The sequence below is a fragment of the Cervus elaphus genome, chromosome 25 (assembly GCF_910594005.1).
Source record: "Cervus elaphus chromosome 25, mCerEla1.1, whole genome shotgun sequence".
Taxonomy (NCBI): domain Eukaryota; kingdom Metazoa; phylum Chordata; class Mammalia; order Artiodactyla; family Cervidae; genus Cervus; species Cervus elaphus.
In genome coordinates, this window is record NC_057839.1 from 12842026 (window position 1) to 12865215 (window position 23190).

Here is a 23190-nt window from a genome sequence, read left to right on the forward strand (position 1 = left end):
CTCTTACCTAGAATATTTGATTAACCACACCACCATTCTTAATTCTTATCATCCATAGAGATATTATCAATAATGTTCTTGGTACAAAGACTATTTCATTTGGGTTTAGAACACTCTATTAGGTTTGTTGTAAAAATAATAATTACATGTAGGTCATAGGGAGTGAATTAAACATTTTTTGCAAACATGATCAAATTAGGGAGAGGTTAAAACTGAAATTGTTACCTCAAAGGTATTAGATACCAAGAGTCAACCACATGACACATTACCATAAAAATCACTTTTCCTTCTGGATAATCATGGCTTTCTGATCATGATTACCTGTATGCAAGCTGCACACTGTCAGTAATGATTTGAGCATTGCTTCCCAAGGGTGTTCATATCTGCATGCACTGACTTGTGAAACTGTGTTGTGCTAATTGATGGTTCGCAGGACACGATATGCATAGCTGATCATGCATATTAAAATGCAGGCCATCCTCAATTATCCAGAACAAACAAGGTCCCTGGCACTTTTAACACACACAACCTAGAGATGATCCCCAGAACTCAGGAGGTTCAGTCTTCAGCCTCCTCCCAAAGATGTGTGAATAAGAAAATAATCTGAAGCTCAGTGCAGCACCAAACATCAACGTGGAAATTCTAATTTTAATGGGAAAAAAATGTAGCTATTTCCCATTTGGCATTACGTAGACACACTCAAGAATTCGACTTTCGAAATACTTTCCACGCAGGTGTTTGGCACTGTGCAAACACAATTAAGTTCCGTCTTGTTGGGTCTGTCTGGAAAGGTACGGACAGATGGGAAAAACCAAGGGCCAAGAATTCACAAACTGGGAAATTAGTTGAAGTGTCATAAAGCTGTGCATCTTCACCTAAAAATGAATAATCCCAGCAAACGCAACAGGCAGATTTTCTAAACTAAATTCTTTCACTGACATTTTAAAACCTGGATTAAAAACCATTTTAAGCTAGACAGCGAATAGGACAAGTTCCCTTCTACATTTCAGAGTAGAGACAATTTAGTAAAAGTTCATGAATCACAGAATATGAATCTGGAAGGAACTCAGAGATCACTTGGTCCATCCTTCCCCAAATTGTGTTCTACAGAAATCAAGATCCCTGGGAGACAGTAGTAGGAGAAGTGGCATGTCCAACAGGAAAGGAAATTTATGGTTATACAAAATTGAACAAGTTTATTGACATGCAGCTACATACTTCATGGCTCCTCAAAAAATAAGATCTGCTATAAATTCTCAGGCTTATTTCACCATGAAATTCTTTCCTGCTGGCTCTCTGTTAAAGTTTTACAGGACTAATGGCAGACAGAAAGAAGCTTCAGATTCCCTAATCTAGTCTTTGTTGTTGTTTCAGCGCCGATCATGTCACTCTCTGTGACCCATGGGCCGTAGCCCACCAGGCTCCTCTGTCTGTGGGGTTTTCCAGGCAAGAACACTGGAGTGGGTTGCCATTTCCTTCTCCCGGGGATCTTCCAACCCAGGGACTGAGCCAGTGCCTCTGCTTGGCAAGCAGATTTTTTACCACTGAGCCACCCGGGAAGCCCTAGTCTAGTCTAGCCCCTCAGCTCTGCGAGCAAGGCAAAGGCCGCGCAGCAACTTTTCAGAGCTGCATGGGCAACGGTAACTTCAGGTGTGGCCCAGAACTGCCGACTAGGTCAAGCTTAGAGGACTCGGAGGTGGGGGGGTCAGGGTTGGTCCTGGGAAGCAGCTCACAACAGACATCCCCTCCCTGCTCTCTCAGAAGTGTCCATTCTGGCCTGGAGCAGTGAACCAATTACTTCAGATTTATTTCCATAAAACCGTTCACTTTCACAATCTCTCCCAAGTGGCTTGAGTCTGCCAATGGATAATTTTCCAGCTCTCAAAGATGAAGACAATCTTGAAATCAAGCCTTTACATTCTGTTCAGCAGTTCTGTTCTCACAGAAATTTTGGGGGGGAAGGGGAAGCATCCTAAAATTTTCAATCTTTTCATAATTAAAGTCCTTAAAATGTAGCTCCCAAATAGGGTATAATTAATTCAGTATGAATCCAAATTCCTTGATCACAGAAGGAATCCACTGCATTAGATCTGTTGTACTTATGCCTCAATTTGTATAGGTAATATGATTTTAGTGCATATTTTTATGCATGTATATTTTAAAAAGATAGCTTGAACAAAAAAATTTACAGGAGGGTTCTCGCTTGCAAAATTCTCATTTGCATATTATTATACCCTAGCTTATTCTGTTTATCTTATTTTCATGCTCAGTTGTAAACAAGTCCCAGGGACAGTCTTACATACACTTTTTTTTTTTTTCCCCTCCCCGCAGCCCAGTTACATACACTTTTTACGGCCTGCAGAACTAGGAACTGGAACTGTGTCTTGAAGCAGGAAATACCATGTAAATATTTAATGAGATTGGCTGATACTAGGGTACCTTCTCAAAAGACATACCATATAATGTGAAAAGATTATCTCCTTTCCAATCAATTAGAATATATAAGGTATGCGCGCATGCTTCAGGATGCAACATTACAGTATGCTAAGTTGCTTCAGTCCTGTCCAGCTCTTTGAGACCCCATAGACTGTAGCCCGCCAGGCTCCTCTGTCCACAGGATTCTCCAGGTAAGAATACCGGAATGGGTTGCCATGCCCTCCTCCAGGGGATCTTCCCGACCCAGGGACTGAACCTGCCTCTCTTGTGTCTCCTGCACTGGCAAAGTGGCTTCTTTATCACTAGTGCCACCTGGGAAGCCCCATGAGAAGATACCCCTCTCTCCATCTCTCTCCTTCTCTCATGCACGCACACAAACATTAAAAGAGAGGAGTCCCATCAATCAGTTTTCACGCCTATTTTGCTGGTCTTTTACACAGGTCTCAATCTTCAGATAAGAATTTAGAAAGCAGAAAACAACTGCTCAGGGCTGAGGAGCTCTGTACCAAGACAGTGTCATCAGCCTGAGATGCAGGATTTATTAAATATCTCATCTTCGATTTAATTGCTATCGAGTACTTCTCCAAATGTGACATTTCCATTGACTAACATTTCAGCAACCAAAAAGCATCATCTATATGGAGTAGCATCCTAGGGGCAAGGTGCATCGAGATGCAATGCCCCCTCAGGGGAGCAGTTGTCCCTTCCCCAGACTATTCTTGGGAGACACAAACAGGGAATCTAACAATTTGGTCCAAAATGCTCCACTGTGCCTCACTTACTCAGACTCCAATGAGAATCAGTTTGATTAAGAAAAGAAAGGGCCAGCAAAGGGCAGGTTTAGAGGGCTTTCCAAATGCAGGCAGCCCTCGGGATGTTCATATTTTATCTCAACTCCTCAGGCAATCAACTGCACAAAGCAATTTTCAGAAGCAATTCAGTTGGTGTCTTTAAAATGACAGATGCTGTAACTGGGGAAAGGAGCCACCTCCCACAAAATGCCACCTTCCCTGGGCCTTAGTGTTCATTATTACTTAGATAATCTTATTTTTAAATCATATGTAGGGTTGCATTTTTGGTCAGCAGTCCCCTTACCAGCCCTGACTGGAGGTGAGTCTTTGACACTGGTTGAAACAGCTTATTAAAACATTATTTTCAACAAACAAAATAAAATAAAATAAAACATTATTTTCGTCTCATGTTGATGTTCATCTCTCCCATCCCCATGGTCCGTTTTTAAGGGCTCTTCCCCAGGGACACGTCTTACTTTCTCACATTTCTCAAGGACCAAGGAAATCTGACTTCACATGCAATAGAAATCACCCATAGACCGCAGCCGAGAAAACCAAAGGCGTCAGCCCTGGGGCACGATGCTTGGATGCCTGCTGTTGCCCGGGCAACATTTAATTAGGCTCGGGTTGTGGCTGGGGTGGGGGTGCTGGTACCTGGGTAACCTTTGTCACTGTGACTAAATCTGTGGTTGAACAATCAAAATGCAATGCTTGCTATGATCTCCATTTCTCACCCTCTCTCCTCTTTAGGAACTGGACTCAATCTGCCCTCGCATACACAGGTCTTAAATGAGGGAAGCGCTGTTTGTGTTCCTTTTAAGCTGTGAATGACTTCTCTTCCTAACTAAATTATGACCAGCGGGGATACCTAATTCTTCCGTGGATCCCTTTACAATTCCTGGCTTCTTAATAAACACTCAAAAATATGACCTGACTTCTTAAAAAAAAAAAAAGATGTTCTTCTTAAAAAAAAGCTTTAAAAGTTCATGCTTTATCCCTCATCTCCCACCATTCTTTCCAGCCTGTTTTCATAGATGCCGAACAAAATACCCTACAGAGAACACACAAAAGCAGGCACTAAAAAACTAAGGGGACTTGAGCCGCTGGCTGTGGTGGCTAGCTTTAAAAAACAAACGAACACCCATCCACCACCACAACAAATCTAGCAAAAAACCAGGGCTCTCTGGTCTCTGGAAATGAAGACAAAAGCACTGACATTCAGCGTTAAGATGCCGTCCTTGGTGGGCGACGGGAGCAGCTGTTCTCGGATGCACTTAGTCGGATTTAATGGCGGGGCTATTGACGATCCCCCAAATGGCTACGGGGCCCAAGCAGCCAATTTTCTGGTCCCCTCCTGCCTGTGTTTGCCTGTGTTGAGTGGCTCCACATTGCTCATGAGGAACCGCTTGAGAGCCATTATGGCCAGCAAAGTAAAGCATCCTTTTGACTTAAAAAAAAGTGAGATGAATGGGTATTTCCAGGATGGCCTGAATGAGCCTTCATTAACAGCCCTGGGGAATGACGGTGCTGCACAGGGCAATGAAACATCATTTTATTCCTTTGACCACACCTGCACCAGGAAGAGAAAAAAAATCATGTGCACTATAAGGACCTGTGAATATAAAGGATCGCTAAATCTCAAAGTTGAGCCAATTGTAAACCTCACAGGAATTAGCGCCTAGTATTGCATACACTACCAAATTCTGGATCTTCTCCTCGGAAAGTCTGGACCTCTCACTGTTCCAAAGGAATGCAAGTGGGGGCTAGCAGGCAAGGTTTGCTGCAGCGTGTGAATGGGAGCACTGGGGCGGGAGCACAGAGCAGGAGGGGCTGGGAAGGCTGAGGGCAGGGGGCGCACAAAGAAAGGCGAGCAATTTGCATTAAAATGGGAGTCCCTTTCCCAGGCGGGCGGCAATGACCTCCAGGGATGTTAAACAGAGGTCTGGTTACTTCCACAAAAATAAGGCTCTTTATTTGCCATGTTTCTTCTAAGACCAGGATTCTTCCTATAACCTCGAATGATGATGCAATGAGAAAAGATGAACCTGACGGGTCTGTGGGCAAGTGCCTGAACCTGTGTGTGTGCTAAAAGGGAAAACAGGAGGATAAAGCGTCTGCTTTCACTCAGAAATCACAAGGGTTAAGTCAGCCTCTCAAATGCAAGTGAAAGTATAGTTGTGTGCTTTATCTTTCAAAGGTTAGGAGCAGGGCTGAAAACACATTCATTACTGGCTGTCATAGAGGGGTTGATGTATTCTAGGCACATACAATTAGGCTATAATTCTGTACAATGACAGACTAAACATACAAGTCTAGACAGAGGAAGAAGATGACTGCAAACATTCTTAGACCTTTTCTAAGAGCATTTTAGTATTTTCTTATCAGTCTACTGGCAAATGTAAATCCTTGCCTCATTAATGTCAAAGGGAGGAGGGGATTCACATGAGTTAAATTCAAAGGGCTTGATTTCAATTCTCCATCAAAAAGCAATCTTGAGGCCAGATATTTTTAGCAGTCACTCAGCACAAATCTGTGGTTTATTTACCTTCCAGAGAAAAGGCACGGATTCTTAAATAGAACCACCCATACATATATCACAAGGGCAATCACACCACATAAAGCTTTTTGTGAATGTGATCTAGGGGTTGTAAAGCTAGTGACAAAATGTAAACATGCCAAGGTCTCACTATTTATTCAGTTGACTAAGAAAATAAACCACAAGAAATCTCAGTTTCTTAAAACTAGCAAAATCTGTAGTCACTTGTTTGGAGAGAAGAGAGAAACAAGAACAGGAAGGATCAGAAGATGTTACCCATGGAGGTATTATCACGGCAGGAAAGCCAGCGAGCACCTGTGCTCACATCAGCATAGGCAGGGACGGGACCATTTTGCAAACAGTCTTCAACCGTGCCCTCAGGTCCTGCTATGACAGCACCTTAAAGCATCTCCTCCATTTTGCTCTCACACCCAAAGGACTTTCCTAAACTCAGCCCTGCAACGCTGCTGTCCCTGCGCAAAACCAGCAACCAGCCGTGTGCCTTCTGATAATGCTGAGGGCAACTGCTTCTCTACGGAACACCATGAAATCATTTTTTTAATTATTACAAAAAGGAAGCCAGCCAGTATATAAAGCCACCACTTCCCCTAGATAACAATAATCAGCAAATATACAAATCCGATAGATTTTCACCAAGGGAGACAATTTTAATACTAGTTTACACGTATTGTTTTACTGTGTGATAAGCACCATTTCAAGATCTTGGCACAAATTCATTCATTCTATACTCAAAAAAACTATGAGGTAGAAGTGATCATCACTGTTTCACAAACAACAAACTGAAGCACAGGATGGTTAGGTAACTTGTCAGAGATCCTACAGCAAATAACTTTCAGAGCGAGGATCTAGACTCTGCATTATGTTGCTGGTGAGGATCTGGGTTAACAAAAATGTTTAATTATTATAGCAGACAGATGTAGCAAAATGATGGGGGAAAAAAGATTGAAATTAATTTTCATTCTGGTGTCCCTCATCCTAGGAATCATTTGTATTTGTTTGTTGTTTTGAAATGATGTCTAATACAGGAAATCATGGGACACTTTCCATATCCCCTCTCTGCTGTTAGGGGCAGATAGCTCTAAAGTTAAGTTAGGGAGAGAAGCAAATAGGAATGGAGGGTGAAATAAATTCCATTCAGCATGGTAAACCTAGCTCAATTCTCATGATAAGATTTATCAAAATGATTCTCATCCAGCATGATTAAGGTACAAAAAAAATACATAGAAAAATTTTTTAAAAATTTATGACAGTATTTGAATTTGTACACATAAGGAAATATAAGATTGTTGCTCTCTTGTGAAAAGACTCAATTGTTGAACCTTGGCTTGAGTGAGAACACTGGGGAGTGTTCATCAGACAATACCTAACCTTTTCTCTTAAGAAAGCTGGTCTCACTTGAGTCCACCTTAGTTAGATGTGGCCAAGAATGGTGGTATACCAGGGCTAATCAGCAGAGACCAGCCCCTGCCACACAGACACCTGTTGAAGGATTTTTAGGAAGTCAATGCTGCAACAGCTCTGAGAGAGTAAGATGGCCCTAGATGACTGGCCATTCCAAGAAGGAGAGTATACCAGAGGCGGACAGCACTTGGCAACCCCAGGGCTCACATTCGGGGGAACTGGAGGACTCATGACCTCATCACTCAGTAGACGACCCTCACCTTCTGCCGAGAAAGTAACACATTCCAGCATCCTGCTCAAAGGATATTTGTTCAAGATGACTAAACTATTCCACAAGACCTGCAGTCTTCAAGAAACAGGCCAACTGAATCTCAAGACCATTTTAAAAACTAGTGCAAGGGTTGAAGGAGCACAAGCACAAATCTGGTTGTGCCGCCGCGTAATCTATCACCTGCCCTGGAGGCTATCACCAGTCTTCTATAAGGGATCGCCAATTCTTAAAAACAGCAATAGAGGTATAACAACATGAGTGTAAAACAGGCAGAAGAGCAATCCTAGTTCCCCATCTACAGCTGGGCCTTCATATTCACAGGATTCTTCTCTACAAATTCAACCAATTGAGGATTGAAAATATATACTTAATTCTAGAAAGTTCCAAAAGGCAATACTGGAATTTGCCACAGGCTTGCAACTATTTGCATAGCTTTTAGGTTGTACAATACACGTTGTATTAGGTATTATAAAGTAACCTAGAGATGATTTAAGGACTTCCCTGGTGGCTCAGACGGTAAAGCGTCTGCCTACAATGCGGGAGACCCAGATTCAATCCCTGGGTCGGGAAGATCTCCTGGAGAAGGAAATGGCAACCCACTCCAGTATTCTTGCCCGGAAAATCCCACGGACGGAGAAGCCTGGTAGGCTACAGTCCACGGGATCGCAAGAGTCGGACACGGCTGAGAGATGATTTAAAGACTATGAGAGGATGTGCATAGGTTACACACAAATATGAAGCCATTTCATATAAGAGACTTAAGCATTCACTGACTCTGCTATCCACGGGGGTCCTGAATCAAGTCTGCAGGTTCCCGTTGCCACTACACTTGTGTCAGAGCGGACAATGAATGTAATAACTCTGCTAGCCTAAACAAAAGGAAACAAAAACTATTTGGACATGATGCAGACTGCAATTTTATGCTAGCCTGTCTGTGACTGTTAAATGTCTGCTCTTCTCACAAGAAGATAAGAGTAAGCAAAGTAGTGACTGTTTTTTAGTTTTTTGTCATCACTGTGTGTTCATCCTTCCCCATCCCACGATGCCTGGCACACTATAGGTGCTATCTAGGTTTTTTTTGTTTTAACTGGCTGAAGAAACAACTTTTTTTTCCCCTTTATTTTTTTGACCATGCAGCATGAGGAATCTTAGTTCCCTGACCAGGGATTGAACCTATGCCCCCTGCAGTGGAAATGTGTCTTAATCACTGGACCATAAGGAAGTCCCAAAGAACAGCTTCATTTATTTATTTATTTATTCATTTATTTTTAAAGATTTGACCTTCCTTTTGTTCCGGGCCTAATCTCATTTAACTTAGATTCTTGAAACTCTAAGTGCAGAGGTTCAGCTGACTCCATTTATGAGTTTGAGGTACATGCTTCAGCTTCTACGAGTACCAGGAGTGGGGAAGAGACACTACATGTGGATCCACTTAAAAACTGATCTCAAAATTTCCCATAAAACCCTTCAATCAGTTCAGGAAAAGCTGAAGACTTCCTTTGGTCCAGCGGTCACCCTATGATATCTGCTCAGCCCAATTTTGCATCCTCCTCCAAGATAACATCTCTTCTCTCTAAAACACACTCACTTACCTGAACTGAACCCGATGTGTGCTTTTATCGTCTGTGGTAGTCTTAGTTAGAAACCTCCACCCCACTCTGAAGGGGAAGGCTCACAGGGCCTCACGCTCATGGGCTGCATTCTAGACGCTTGGTTTTCAGAGAGAGGCCCAGCCCTGCACAGGGCACTCTTAGGCTGCAGAGGGAAGCTCGTAACATCTCCTTGGGAGTTGGCAAGAATGGGAAGGTGCTGTGTGTCCAGGGGCCAAGCTCTGGACACACAGCCTAGCGTAGCACTGCTAGAACTAGGCAGGAAACCAATCCTTACTGGAGGTTTCAGCAGGAAAAAGAGGGATAATGGGGTAGATGGGCTAAAGCAGCAGTTTGGGGGACCAGAACTTCCTAGTCCACAAGAATAATGCCAGGTCTCTGGTTCATTCTTTAGAAATTCTTGCAGCCTTTCATTTTGCAACACACTGTCACTCTGTAAAGTCAATCCAAGTATGAATGAACACAATGATCACCACAGGATTCATTTACCAAAAAAACCCCAAAAAGTCATAGTAAGAAAGCCAGAACAACCTACAGAGAGAGGATAAAAGCTTGAATTTTACATTTTGAAATATACTTGTTGGAAAAGGATACTTTCCTTATTTTTCTTTTCATAAGATGATTTTTAAAGTCATGGAAATGTGTAGGACATAAAAATACAACATAACAACGAGAAAAACAACCACATACTGTACCTTAATGTCAGCAAATCGCGTGCTGTCTGATAGGCTCTGGACCATTCTCTTTTTGCCTCAATGCAAAGTTACTTAAGAGCTGGTTTTCACATGGCTTTGCAGCAATTTTAACTTTTAATGAACCAGCTCTTGTTAAGTTTTTCTTAAAACATTTACTCAACTCCATGCTTGAAAGCTACGATTCATTTGATGGCTGAAAAGTATGGGATTTTATTCTAAGATCAAACTCAAAGAGAAGAATGATTCCAGTCTCATGGGCATATTGCTGCAGTCAAGTGTGATGCATGAAGAGGCTGACATTCTGTAAGTGGCTTCAAATCTCGGGCGTAAAAGGCTAATGGAATGTGATACTGCTGTGCTGTACTTAGTAGCTCAGTCACATCTGAGTCTTTGCGACCCCAATGGACTGCAGCCCACCCGGCTCCTCTATCCATGGCAATTCTCCAGGCAAGAATACTGAAGTGGGTTGCCATGTCCTCCTCCAGGGGATCTTCCCAACCCAGGGATTGAACCCAGGTCTCCCACATTGCAGACGGATTCTTTACCATCTGAGCCACCAGGGAAAACCGAGAATACTGGAGTGGGTAGCCTATCCCTTCTCCAGGGGATCTTCCCCACCCAGGAATCAAACCGGGGTCTCCTGCATTGCAGGTGGATTTTTTACCAGCTGAGCTATCAGAGAAGCCCAATGGAATATGATGTAATCAGTCAAAATGGCTGAACTTCATTGCTGATTTTTTATCAATGCCAATAAAATTTGTAATCATACAACAAAATAATAAAGACAGAAAAGAGCAGTCTCTATTTTACATAAAATTCAGGTGATATTCAAGAAATAAAATGCCAAATGGCAACTGTGATAGATCAATGGCAGAACTTTTGAGAGACACACCCCAGGTTGAGAGTCTTTACAGACCAGTAACTCTGTTCATAATCCTCAAATGTGACCAACTGGGAGAAGCATGGGTCACCCTCACAAGAGGAAGACAAGGTGGGTGAGTCTGACTACCTCCTCAGTGAAGTAGCTAGTTAGCAGCAGCATCTTCATAAATGACAAATTTGTGTGTCCTTACCTTTAATTATTTAGTAGTATTCATTTTCATCTCTGAAAGAAAGGCTATCTTAACAGTAGTTTGGAATTCCAGACTCTTTTACCCACACTAAGTGGGAGATAATGCAGTGATGAAATAATGATACATATTTCATTGAGATAGAAAATACAGAAATGCACACACATATTTCATTTTCTTGAGAGGGAAGGTGCTTATGGAATTCTGAGAGCATCCAATTTGTATTCATAACTTCATGTGAGTAAAATTCACATTTAAATAGACTACAATCTCTTAAGCTCAGAGTACAGTGAGATAAGTATGAAATTTAAAAATTTACCCTGGAACTTAAAATCTTCTAAGACTCCACGAAATAGAAACCCACACAATGACAAATTAAGAGTTAGCTGACTTTCTTAAAAGGTGGCTTCTTGCTCACCTAGTTGATAATAACAAACACACAGAATCCCTTTAGCAATAAAAGGAAGTCTTTTCCATGCCCCAGGCAAAGCTTTCCAGCCAAGGGTCTGTTTCTTTCAAATTCTAGGTTGACTACTACAGAACTGAAAGCCTCACCTGGAACTTCAGGAGAGAACCTTGCTGAGTGTCGGGATACAAAAAGTTTCAGTTCTTGATCCAGATTGCATTCAATCAGGTTTGTGTCCCATGATCGGATTCCTAAGGAAGGAAAGGAAGACAGATGACAGAAATGACAGTTAGTCATTTCGCTGTGGTTTGGAAAACATCACTGTAGCATTTTTCAGGCTTTAAGGAAGGGAGTGGAGACTCTTTTGCTGAAGAGCTTGGTGACCAGCAGTGGATACCCACAAAATGGGAGGGCGGGGGAGCTCTCCCCACCAGGCCACAGGGGAAGGATAACTAGCAGTGCGGACTGAACTTCTGCCCCTCATAACATGTAAATGCAGCTCTTCTGGAAGAGTAAAAGAAAACAGCTATTAGGAAAATGACAGGCTTTACTCCTGAGAGGGAGCAGAAAGGACAGGAAGACGGTGAGCTCCGTAGCAGTTAGGGGGCTACTAGACAATTGCTGGCTTTCCCATGGTCCACTTGTACATGGCTAGAAAACGGAGGATGAGGGTGGGAAGTAAATATGGGGGGTGGCATTCAAGTCCATATGTCTGTTTTTAAAGGTTTTCGCAGTGTGCATGTGCATTTTGTATGCCTATCTGGTTACTCTTCTTTACTCCTCCCATTTTTGACCTTGATTTCTCAACCCCTGGATATCAGTCAAAATGTGTGCTATCTTTGCTAAGAAGGCAGATCTGGCCTATCTGTCCTCCCAGGCATTCAGCTAACTAGCTTGGCAGACAGTTCTTTCATTCACAATTGTTAGTTGTCTGCGTTTTCTTATCCAGAGGCAAAGAGATGTGGCAACTTTTTATACTTTATAAACTTCTACAGAGCTGGGGGCCGTGAACTGTCTATTCCCATAAGAGTTCACAAGGCTGGAAGCTGGGGTGAGGGGAACATGGGGTAAGGAGAGCTGATGCCCTCCCTCCCTCCTCTCTCCTGACCTTCCAAAAGAGGCGGCTAGAGGGGAACCAGGAGGACAGCAGAGAGGGGAGGGCCAGGCAAAACTGAGGGGTCACAGAACTCTGGAGTGTATTTTCATATCTTCCCAAATAGATGGCTCGTGGGAGAATCATTATGTAGGCAGTATCCTTGACTCTACCCCTGCGTGGAGCATCCTCAACCTCCAGAAACAAACCTCTGGAAGGGCAATCATTTACTCTCTATCTACCAAAGGCAGGGACTGTGTATCACACAGGTGAACTGTCTCTAAATAAACACTTGATCTTTAATCATTTTTGCTGGTCATTTAGTCATGCATCCAGACTTGGGAGTACAAATGGCAGTATGTTACTTAAACATACCTCTTAAATCCTTAAAGTATATCTGCATTTACCCCTATTTAAATCTTGTTCAGTTTTCCTATTCTGCAGAGAATCACTGTAAATACACACACAAACTACAGAGATTCTGTAAACTGAGTTGACTATACATCTAAAATATCTTCAGATGATACACCAAACACCTTTCCAAATTATGAGAAATATTTTCAAATAGATGTCCATCCACTAAATAGAGGTAGATATTTCTCATACAATCTATGGGAAGGATTCAGGTGTGCAAGAGTTAACATTCCTAAAGAGAGGCTAAATTATAAGGGAGAATTTTATGGGTCTCCCTGGAAACATTAACAGCCTCAGTTTGCATTTGTGCTAATGGAACACTTAAAATTTTAACAAGAAAGGCATGTTGTGACTTTGTGAATCTTTTTCATGCAGAATTGATAAAGAGGTTTCCTTTTTGTTCCACAGAAAGCTTGACAGGTGAAGAGGTCTGAATTCATTAAAATATTTGACTTCCACATATATATTCTATATATTCAGCTAGCGTGGAAAATCATCAAGCCCCTGTCTGAACTGCTTAATTGGAAATTGTTGACTGGATTATCTATGCTCCAGGTCTGAGCTCCACTTTGTCTTCTGGCTTGTCAAGTAGGGTCAACAAGTTAATAATGAGACACATGTATTTTAATTAAATTCACACGATTTCTCTGCCTTTGTTCTAAGTAATGTCTAAATTGCTACATTATTTGAATGGCTTCATCCAGGGCTATACATAGACTGGTTCTAGATTGCTGTTTCCCATTTCTCCCTCGGCTTCAATTAACTTGTCATGACACAGGCAATTAAATGTTTGCTTTCTCTTTCATAAACCTCTGCTTCTATGATTTGTAACTTAAAAGAGGAAAAAGTATGAAACAGTAGAAAAATCATTTAGTAATTTTTAAGTTCCATTAGCAAACAACTGATAAAATGATTATTTCTCTTTTTTATACGCCCAGTGAAATTAAAAATTCTGGTTCTCTTTTTCAAGGGAGCAATTTCCAGCCAAATTACATCTTAAGAATGCATAATCACTGCTACCACTTATAAAATAAAGGTTACAATGGATTTACCGGTTATTTTAGTTGAAAAGGAAAATTCTGGAACGAGGCCACTTTCTATACCAATTTTAGAAAGAAAATACTGTGTAATTGCTTTGTACCTTCTACTGGATAATGTTAGTAAAGGGAAATAGTACCTCTCAATGAAAACTCTCACAGCATTCAGTTGGTTTATGTATCTCCCCTTTGTGCCTAAGAAGCAGTGGACCCTCTAAAGCTCATAGGACCAAAAAAAGTCTTCTTTGGCTCTTCTTACATTGTCCCCTCTAAAGCTCATAGGACCAAAAAAAGTCTTCTTTGGCTCTTCTTACATTGTCCCCTCCCTGAGTTCATGATTGGAGGGGACAGTGGGGTGCTGGTAAAGAGGTTCCGAAGAGGCTTTCAGAAGGAGGTCATCCTGGGCTCTGGTGGGGAGTAGAAAAGCCATGGAATTTTCTGGCCCTTCCCCCAAACCGTGCCAGGTCAAGTTCCTCCCTGGGCCTTTGCTTCTCCAGCAAATCTGTCATGACTATGCCCTTACTGGCTTTCTCAGATGGGGGCAAAATAAATCCCCCAGTTGGAGGAAATCAACCTGCACTTCCCGCTTTTCCCAGCCATCCCCTACATGAGGGAATCTTAGTTCCCCCACCAGGGATCGAACCTGTCACACCCTGCATTAGAAGCATGGAGTCTTAACCACTGGGCCACTAGGAAGTCCTCACCTCCACTTTTTAAACTGGCCCCAGAGAGCATCTGCCACCCCTGGGCAGGTGGCCTATGGTGAGGGACCCTGAGAACCTCCCTGCCTGACCGGGGGCTGGCTTCCAGCCCTGGAAGCTGGTACCATCTCTCTCTAGCCCGATGACCAGCGGGGAACAAAGGACCTTTCCATCTCAGTTCTGATTCCAGGGCGAGCAGTGCACTAAGGGAAGGCTAAGTGCACATAAAGTTGACAGATGAAAAAAAGAGGGAAAAAAAGGTGTGTGTGGCAGGAGCGTAGGAGGCAGGAATCCTAGGCCAAGTCAGGGTGAACCATAAAGAAGAGCCACATCCTCTTACTTGACACAGGTTAGACTTGGCCAAGTTTATTGATGATGCAAGCATTTTGTAGGCTTATTTAATAAGAGCAACAATTATTTTTTAAAGCCTCTCATTTAAAGGCTAAAATCTATATCCTGACAGAAACAACAGATAGAAAGCATAAGGAAACGACCATGCATTGCGTGTTGAAATGGTACCCGGGTTCCATCTGCTACTGGGACTTATGACAAGTTGATTTTTTTCCATGAGCTTTAGTTGCTCCCTCTCAGGAATAGACTTTTGAACATTTTTTGCCCAATTTCCTATACTATTTAACTACAACCATAAAATTCTATTTGCAAAACTATATTAAATAGTGATCTGAAGTCAGATTAGACTCATAAAAGAAATAATTAAAACAAAGGAAATGCTAAATTCAATAAAGTTTTCTTTTTTAGAGAAAAGTTTTCCTATTTTTTTCCCCTTGACCTAACCTTCAATTTGCTTTTTTCCTTTTGTTTTAAGCCAACAAGTTGATGTTCATAATTTATGTGTTCTGTGTAATGCAGGCAAGGGAGGCCCATCTTACACAGAGTTCATGATTTCAAAGCTTTGATGATAAATAAGTTAGATCTTGGCTGGCATTTTACATTAGAAACAAGCAAAAGAAGTGATTTATAAGTTATTTATTGGCGGTAAAAGTTGGAACTTATTTAAAAGGTAAACCTTTACAGAAGATTAACAATGACTCATCAATTCAATGACCTTAAGTTTGAGGACTGGCTTATATTTGGATCATAGAACTCTTTTAGTAGATAATACCAATTAAGCAGCGCAAGCAGAAATCCATCTGCCTTCTGATTATGAAAAGTATGAAAATGGATGGATATAATAAATGTATCATTCCCCAACATTTCTTTTCATTCCCACCACCCCTTTGTTTTCCTGTTAAAACAAAATGGAAACAAAGTCCTAACTCTTTCCTGGGTTCTTAATTCTCTTAACCAATTTAGACTGAAAGCATTCAATAAATGACAACGTAATTAGCAAAACTTACATCTAAAAATCCAGGGCAGTAGATGTTACACAGATCTATCTTTCTGATGAACAAATCCTGCTGATTACCAATGTTAACCAAAGGAAAGTTACACTCTTAATAGCAATTGAAATCAAACTGACACTTAGTGTTTTTTACATGTTTTAGTTAAAAAAATAAAATAAAATGAAGCAATGAAAACTTAACAAGACTCTAGAATTAGTTTTGCAAGACACGAGTGTAGGTAGTCTATGTCCCAAAATAAACTGGAGGAGGGGAGACTCTGCTAAAAATGGGGCTGACTGTTAAGTCTATGTTGGAGACTAATTAGGAAGGGGGCAGAGGAGGTGCCAAGGAGTAGTTGGTGGAGTGACAATGGTTTGGCATGGAGTCCTGCATAACTAACTAACTAAAGCTAGACCAGTCTGAGCAAAGACTGTTGTTTCAAACCTAAGAAATGACCAGAGCCTACATTATGCATTTTGAATGCAGCTGAAGAAACGAATGATGGTCTTCTGTCCTTGTGTAACCAAGCAGGACCCTAGGGAACCTTCCTGGGACAGACCCCTCCCCTATACCCTTGGCTTTAGTTCCTCTCTGAAATACCTAGATATTAGTATCTGAAGCATATTTCCTAAGTTATGTTTCAGATGCTAAAATCACCATCAAATGGCAGAAATGAACTACTTGATGACCACAGTCCTCATTAACATAGTCTTATTGTACTGTGCCGTCACTCAGTCATGCCCAACTCTTGGCAACCCCATGGACTATACCCACCAGGCTCCTCTGTCCATGGGGATCTTCCAGGCGAGAATACTGGAGTGTGTTGTCATGCCCTTCTCCAAGGGATCTTCTCAACCCAGGGATCGAACCCAGCTCTCCTGCATCGCAGGCGGAGTCTTTACCATCTGAGCCAGCAAGGAAGCCCAACGTAGTCTTGTCACCTCATCATCAATCTAATTCTCAATTAGAGAATGGTGCATGAGCTGATGACACACTCTGGGACACCTTCCCTCACACTGCCTTTAAAAATGCTTTGCTGAAAACCCTTGGGGGGTTTCGGGGGTTTTGAGCATGCGTTCTCCTTATATCAGCATCTTACAATAAAGCTGCACTTTCCTTCACCACAACCTAGGGTCAGTAGATTGGCGTTATTGCGTGCAGGTGAGCTGCCTCGAGTTTGATGCAGTAACACTAGGTTTCAAGAAGCATGTACTCAGCCTCCATGGTGGGCTGATTCAGGCCTACTGATGTACTTGCATTTCCGCCATCTTCCTACAGATTTATTTTCTGGGTTTCCCATAGAGCCTTAAATCATCAAATGGCAAAAATCCAAGTTGCCAGGGTCTCCAGACTCGCAGAGCCTCATCAGGATGAGAGGGCAGACAAGCAAGAGGAGCAAAAGATGAACCACTTTCCCTGCGGAAGGGCTGCGGCACACAACCAGGGCCAAACCCCCGGAGCATCTCCATCTTGCTTCAGACAACCGGTCCCGTGGGCGCCCGCCACCGCAGCCATGGTATCAGAGTGACCTCTGGAGGAGGAGGCCCTGCTGGAACCTGAGAGCTGAGGAAGCATCACATCAGGCCCGGGGCAACAGCCAGCCTGCCCTGTTGCTAAGTCATCTCTGACTGTCAGAAAAGCTACCGGAGCAGTATTTCCACTTAGCACTGAAAGGCCCTGTGGTTTGAGCTGCATCCAAGACCCCAGGACCCAAGAGAGTGATCTCCAGAGGAAAAGCAGCATCTGTTACTGTGCCTTAGGAAATGGCTTTGCTCACTCACTCGGTTGATTCTTAATGGGATCAATACTGCTATTTCAGAGTTCCCTGCAAAAAGCTGACTAAATCAGGGCACTGAAAAATCAGGAAGGCATGCTGACTGAAAAGGAAACCTGAGGGGGCTTCTGGGGGTCCCAGGAATGTCTGTTTCTTGATCAGGATCACACAGGTATGTCTTTTTGTGAAAATTCACCAAGCACCTCATTTATGATTTGTGCCTTTCTACATAACACATCTACTACATAACACATCAATAAATTTAAAAAAAGAAAAGAGGCAGGAAGACAAAATTGAACTTGATCACTAAGTTCCAGTAGCGTGAAAAATAGTCGAGACCACGTCACATAACACATCTACTACATAACACATCAATAAATTTAAAAAAAGAAAAGAGGCAGGAAGACAAAATTGAACTTGATCACTAAGTTCCAGTAGCGTGAAAAATAGTCGAGACCACGTCACAGTGACCGATAACTTGGATGAATCTAGTTTATCCTCGAACAGAAGCAGCTTGAATAAACCCCCTGAGAAATAGGGCACTAAAAGGGTGATCAGCAGAGTAACAAAGCAGGAAGATAATTACATGGAAGACGATTGCTGAGCCACCTCCCTGCATGGGGTGCTGCCCACAAGTGGATGACTTCTGCCTTTGTATAAAGGCAAGCTCTAGAAATTGCTCTTTGATCTCCCGGTGATGTTAGCCCGGCCCGTACCAACATCACGACAGGGCCTGAAAACCACTGATCTCCCAGTGATGTTAGCCTGTCCTGCACTAACATCATAACAGGGCCAGAAAACCAGTGATGCTGCAATGCCGGCATTCTGTCACTTATGAGTGGTGTGACCTTGAGCTGGTCTCCCTATCCTTCCTGCCTCTCTGGGCCCCCATCTCCAAACTGGGGATAAGGGTCCCCCTCCTCACACCACATCGGGTGGTTATGCACCTTTTATACATAGAAAACACACTTCCTGCTTTATTATTACTTCCCAGCAAAGGTGCTGACAAATAGTATTTTTTTAAAAATCCCAAGTCATAGATTCATACAGCAGCCACACCCAAAGTCAGTATGTGTGAAATTTCCCAAGGAGAAAATGTGCAAATAAACTAAATTAGTACAGATCAAATTAAAAGGACTATAGTTTGAAAAATGAAGGGGTATTAGATGCTCAAATGAGGCATTTCACTATTGACCTAGCCTATTCTTCAATTTTTTTTTTTCCGAATAAAATAACAAGTCTGCTTTCTGCTCACATTTCTTTCTTTCTTTTTTTAAGCAAAAAGTAACACCAGTGCTTTAAAGTTAAACAAAAGAACCAGGTCTGCCACTCGAGTCTCCACCCTGCAGCCTTTTGTTCTGGGCACAGGCGACCGTTTCCAAATGCAGAGGCAGACCACTAGAGTTTAATTTTTTTTTTTTTTTTTTCCATCTAAAACAAGGTTTTTCTTGCGTCTTTCACAGGGAGTGGGGGGCGGGCGCGGGGAACGAGGGCTGCGTGAACGCCCTTTGTCCGCCTCGGGCTGCCGTAGAGACCGCAGTGCGGGCTGCACCACGCCCACCAGCCGGTGTCTCGGGGCAGACGCGCTTCAGCACCACCCCGGGGGAATAGAGCGCGGGCTGGGGTGCGGAGGGACTGGCGACCTCGATCTGGGAGAAGGGGCGGTCTGCGATGCCGGGGGGAAAGGGAGAGGCAGAGGACAGAGCTGCCCACCCGCGGACTTCGCGCGCAACAAAGCCGGGTTGAGGCAGACGTGGGGGCACGCAGCACCCCCAAGCCCCGGCGGAACGCACGCCCGGCCGGCCGCGCCCAGTGGGGGCGCCGCAGTGCGGGGGGCAGGTGCAGCGGGCGGGGGCACTGCGGCAGCCCGGGTGGGGCTGCGGGGCGGGTCGGTCCGCGCGCCCGAGGCTGCGCCCGCTGGACCCTTACGGCCCCGCCCAGGGTTTCCCAGCGAACCGCTATTCGGCCTCTGCAGAGCGCGCTCCTAGTGCCCGCACCGGACCAGGCGCCGGCCCTACCCACCACCCCACCCCCAAGCCATCACTCCCGAGGCAAAGACTTTTAAAAGGAGAAGCCCCACCCCGCAACTTGGGGGTCCCATTGTCCTTGCAGAAAGCTGCAACCGAGGCCCCAGGGGCAGTAGAGAGGCAGGCGCCGTCTGGGAAGGAGGCGCAGGCGGTTCTCCATCTCTGCGTCCCGGGGGGGTGGGGGGAGCGGGCGTGGCCCTAAGACTAGCCTAGTCATTCCGAGGGAAGAAAAGATGGAGAGGTTTTAAGCCAGCAAAGGCATTTCTCGGAGCTGAGGTGGTTGTGGCTAGAGGGATTCCCACGCACACCCTGGCACATGGTACTTCAGCCTCGGGTCTGCTGACGAGGGACAATCCTAGCATTTTGCTGGGGGGGGGGGGGCGGGGAGGGGAGATGAAAGAGGTAATTGCAACGTTCCCCCCCCCACACACACACACCTTTGGTGTCCTGCGGTTGCGGCTTTATTGCAGCCTCTGCCCCCTTTGACACCTGCATCTCATCTAGCGGGAGAGGCGGTAGCCAGCTGGAATCTGTAGACCCAGCCTAGTGACGGATCCCTCAAGGTTAGGAGACTCTCCCACTGGGTCCCAAATCTAATAATTTGCATTATTCTCCGAAATGAACCCGGGGGGGGGGGGGCGGAGAAGGAATCTGGACAGAGTGCTGTAAGTGGCGGGGAAAGGCGTGGGTGCGGGGCGTGCCGGAGGAGAAAGGTGGCCGTCGTGCCCTGGGTGGGGTCGCGTTTGCGCGTCTCCCCGAACGCGTCCCCTGGGGGCGCAGGGCCTCTTACCAAGCTCGATGTTTCCGATGGCGCGTCGCAGGTGCTCCTCGGTCACAATCTCGCCGACGACCACCAGCAGGTAGAATTTGCTGTCGAGGAAGCGATGCGACAGGCTGGGCGAGGTGGTCGCCGCTGGGTTGGCAATGCTGCCGGACGGCTCAGGCTCGGCGGCTTCCACCACCACGGTCGCCATCCTGCCGGCCCGTTAAGCCTCGGCGAAGTGCCCGGCTCCGGCCGCTCCTCTCGTCTGCCGCAGGAGAAAGGATTATATCCGAAGGTGCTGTCTCCGCTCCGCCCCCTGCGTCTCCCCTCCTCCTGGCGCTGCGCGCCGCCTCCCCCTCCGCCCTCTCGGAGGGCGCGCGGCGGAGAGGAGTCGGGAGTGCGAGAGGGCGGGGAGGCGGCGCCTCTTTTATATGGAGACTAGGCAGGGCGCCGGGGAGGAGGAGGAAGAGGAGGAGGGAAGGACCACCCTGCACATCCTCGCGGGGTGGCTGCCTCCGCTCTTCCAACCGTTGGCCCAGGGCTGATGTCATCTGCAGCAAATCATCTCGCCCGCGGCCCGGAAGCTGGAAGGACGAGGTGTGCGGACAATGGTCAGGGCAGGGCCGCGAGTCGAGGGGCTGGAGGACTCGACTAGGGGAAAACACTGCCAACCTACACCCCCACCCACAGCCACTGCCCGCTCCAAACCCTCACCCGGCTCGTGCAGGAGAAGTGGATGGCTTTCCATTTTCAGGGTCGGGATATTTACCTTGTCCTAGGTGCACAGGCCAGGCCTCTGCCTCGGGTGCCGTCTGCGATGAAGCCAGGTCCTCAGAATCTGTGTTAGCGCAGCGGACGTGGGGCTGAGGGTACCCCGCCCAGGAAGATGGAACCTGTCTTTTCTTTGATGTTGTGGATTTCGGAAGACATATTTACCAGTATTCACCACCTATACGTGAAGAATACATCAAAATGCAAAACCTCAGCTTACCATTGTTCAGGCTTTGGAACTTATTCTGCAAGGCCCACTGATGAAAAAGTACTGGCTTTGTAGTGCTCATGGGAAATGAGAATACAGATGCATTAGTCCAGATACAGATTTCTGGTCTTAATAATATACTGAACAGATAGTATCAGGCATAACAATAAGGAGAAGATACTGTCTCTATACAGCAGGATTATAGTGACTATAGTGTACTTTTCAGTTCCTTGGGGAACACACAAGCAAAATTATTTCATGTAACAGTGATGTCTTTTAAAATACATGTAGCATTGGGGGTTTTTATTGCCTTTTATGTTTAGAAGAACTCATAAAAACTTTTAAAGGCAGCCCATCTACAACCATTTCTCGCAAACATATTGAATATAATGAATATGATTTATGTCCCAGGAAGGGAGTGGTGGTGGTGAAGAAGGAACAAAATGGTCAAACATGGTACTATCATAAAAGACTGGAGAACTGGAGGCTTAGGAAAGAGGAATGAATGGAAGCTAGAGCAGCCAATATAGTTTTAATACTAAATTGCATGTAAATGAAAAGAAAATCACTAAGGAGAAAATCACTTAGTATCAGGAGATACTAAGATTTCCAAAAAGCCTATTGTCTTAGCTGTTAACCGTCCCGACTTATTGGTAATGTACTCTTTGCTCTTATCTTCTTCCTGAAACCCTGACATGGTTTTGGCCCCATCATATATGCCAGACTGATTGATGGGGACTAAGGTTACTGGTGAGCTGCTTTCACCAGTGAGTGATCAGTGACAATGAGTTTTCAAGTAAGATGGTAACAGAGAAAGCATTCAATTTCTGTTAGAGAGGTGAGGCCAACACCAAGGCCATAATAGGGGGAGGAGATGTAGTAAGGAGCACTGTTTTCCAATTTCAGGCATTGAAATCAGTGTCAGCTAGTGATGGCCTTCCATTTCTCTGAACCATCTTTATTTTTATTTATGTAACAGTTTTCATTAGCTCCATTTCTTTTCTTAAATTTATTTTAAATGAAATTACTGCTCTATAGGTGTGAACACTAATTACTATAAATAGAAGGTATCCCTAAAATCAACATAATGAAAATAAGTACCATGACAAAAATTCCTGCAATACACTATTGTTATTTGCTCAAGACTCTGAGCCTGACCTATACCCTAAGTTAAAAGCAGAAAGTGTTAGAAAGGTATTGAAGACATACTAGCACTTGAGTTATTCTCCACTGTCATAACAGAAGGTTGGATGAGAACATCAGAAGAGCTTTCCTACTGTGTGAATTAGTGCAATTAAATACTATGACAATGAACCACTTAAGTCATTACCCACACTTTGAAAAAGAGACACAATGGAAGAACACAGACTAGAGATGCTGGCTGCTACTGTCCAACTTTGTAACTTTGGGCAAGTGACTTATCCTTATCTTCAGTCTCTTCATCTATATACTGAGTAGAAGAATGCATTTTCAACAGTGTGAGTACCTCTGTAAAAGAAGAGTAAATGATAAGAATGTAAATGCCTAATACAGTGATTGGAAGATAGTAAGCACTCAAGACATGATTGATGACCTGTTTTGACCAAGTTTCTTGGATAATGGAGTGAAAGCATCTTATAAAATGTGTAAGTGACATCAAAGACACAACTACCAACATCTCTGAAATAAGAACTGAATACTGACACTACAAACTAGAAAAGTAATTGCTCCCATGCCCATCTCAAGAAAAAAAAAGGTAACGGTTCTAAGGAGGAAGGGGAAAACTAACATATAAGAGTGCTGGTGTTACCTGCTGCCACTTGACATTACCTGGGTGTCCCAA

At 44.1% G+C, this 23190-nt stretch overlaps 1 protein-coding gene across 1 annotated transcript in view; it reads right to left on the reverse strand.

Annotated features, from left to right (window-relative positions):
* The window catches only part of MAP1B (microtubule associated protein 1B), a 93362-nt gene extending 72534 nt beyond the window's left edge, over nucleotides 1–20828 (reverse strand). The window contains exons 1-2 of the mRNA XM_043887932.1: nucleotides 20417–20828; nucleotides 11387–11488 (exon numbers count right to left, since the gene is read on the reverse strand). Coding sequence (XP_043743867.1) covers nucleotides 11387–11488; nucleotides 20417–20600 — 286 coding nt within the window. The 5' untranslated portion in view covers nucleotides 20601–20828. The remainder of the gene's footprint in view (nucleotides 1–11386; nucleotides 11489–20416) is intronic.
* Between the last annotated feature and the right edge of the window lie 2362 nt (nucleotides 20829–23190).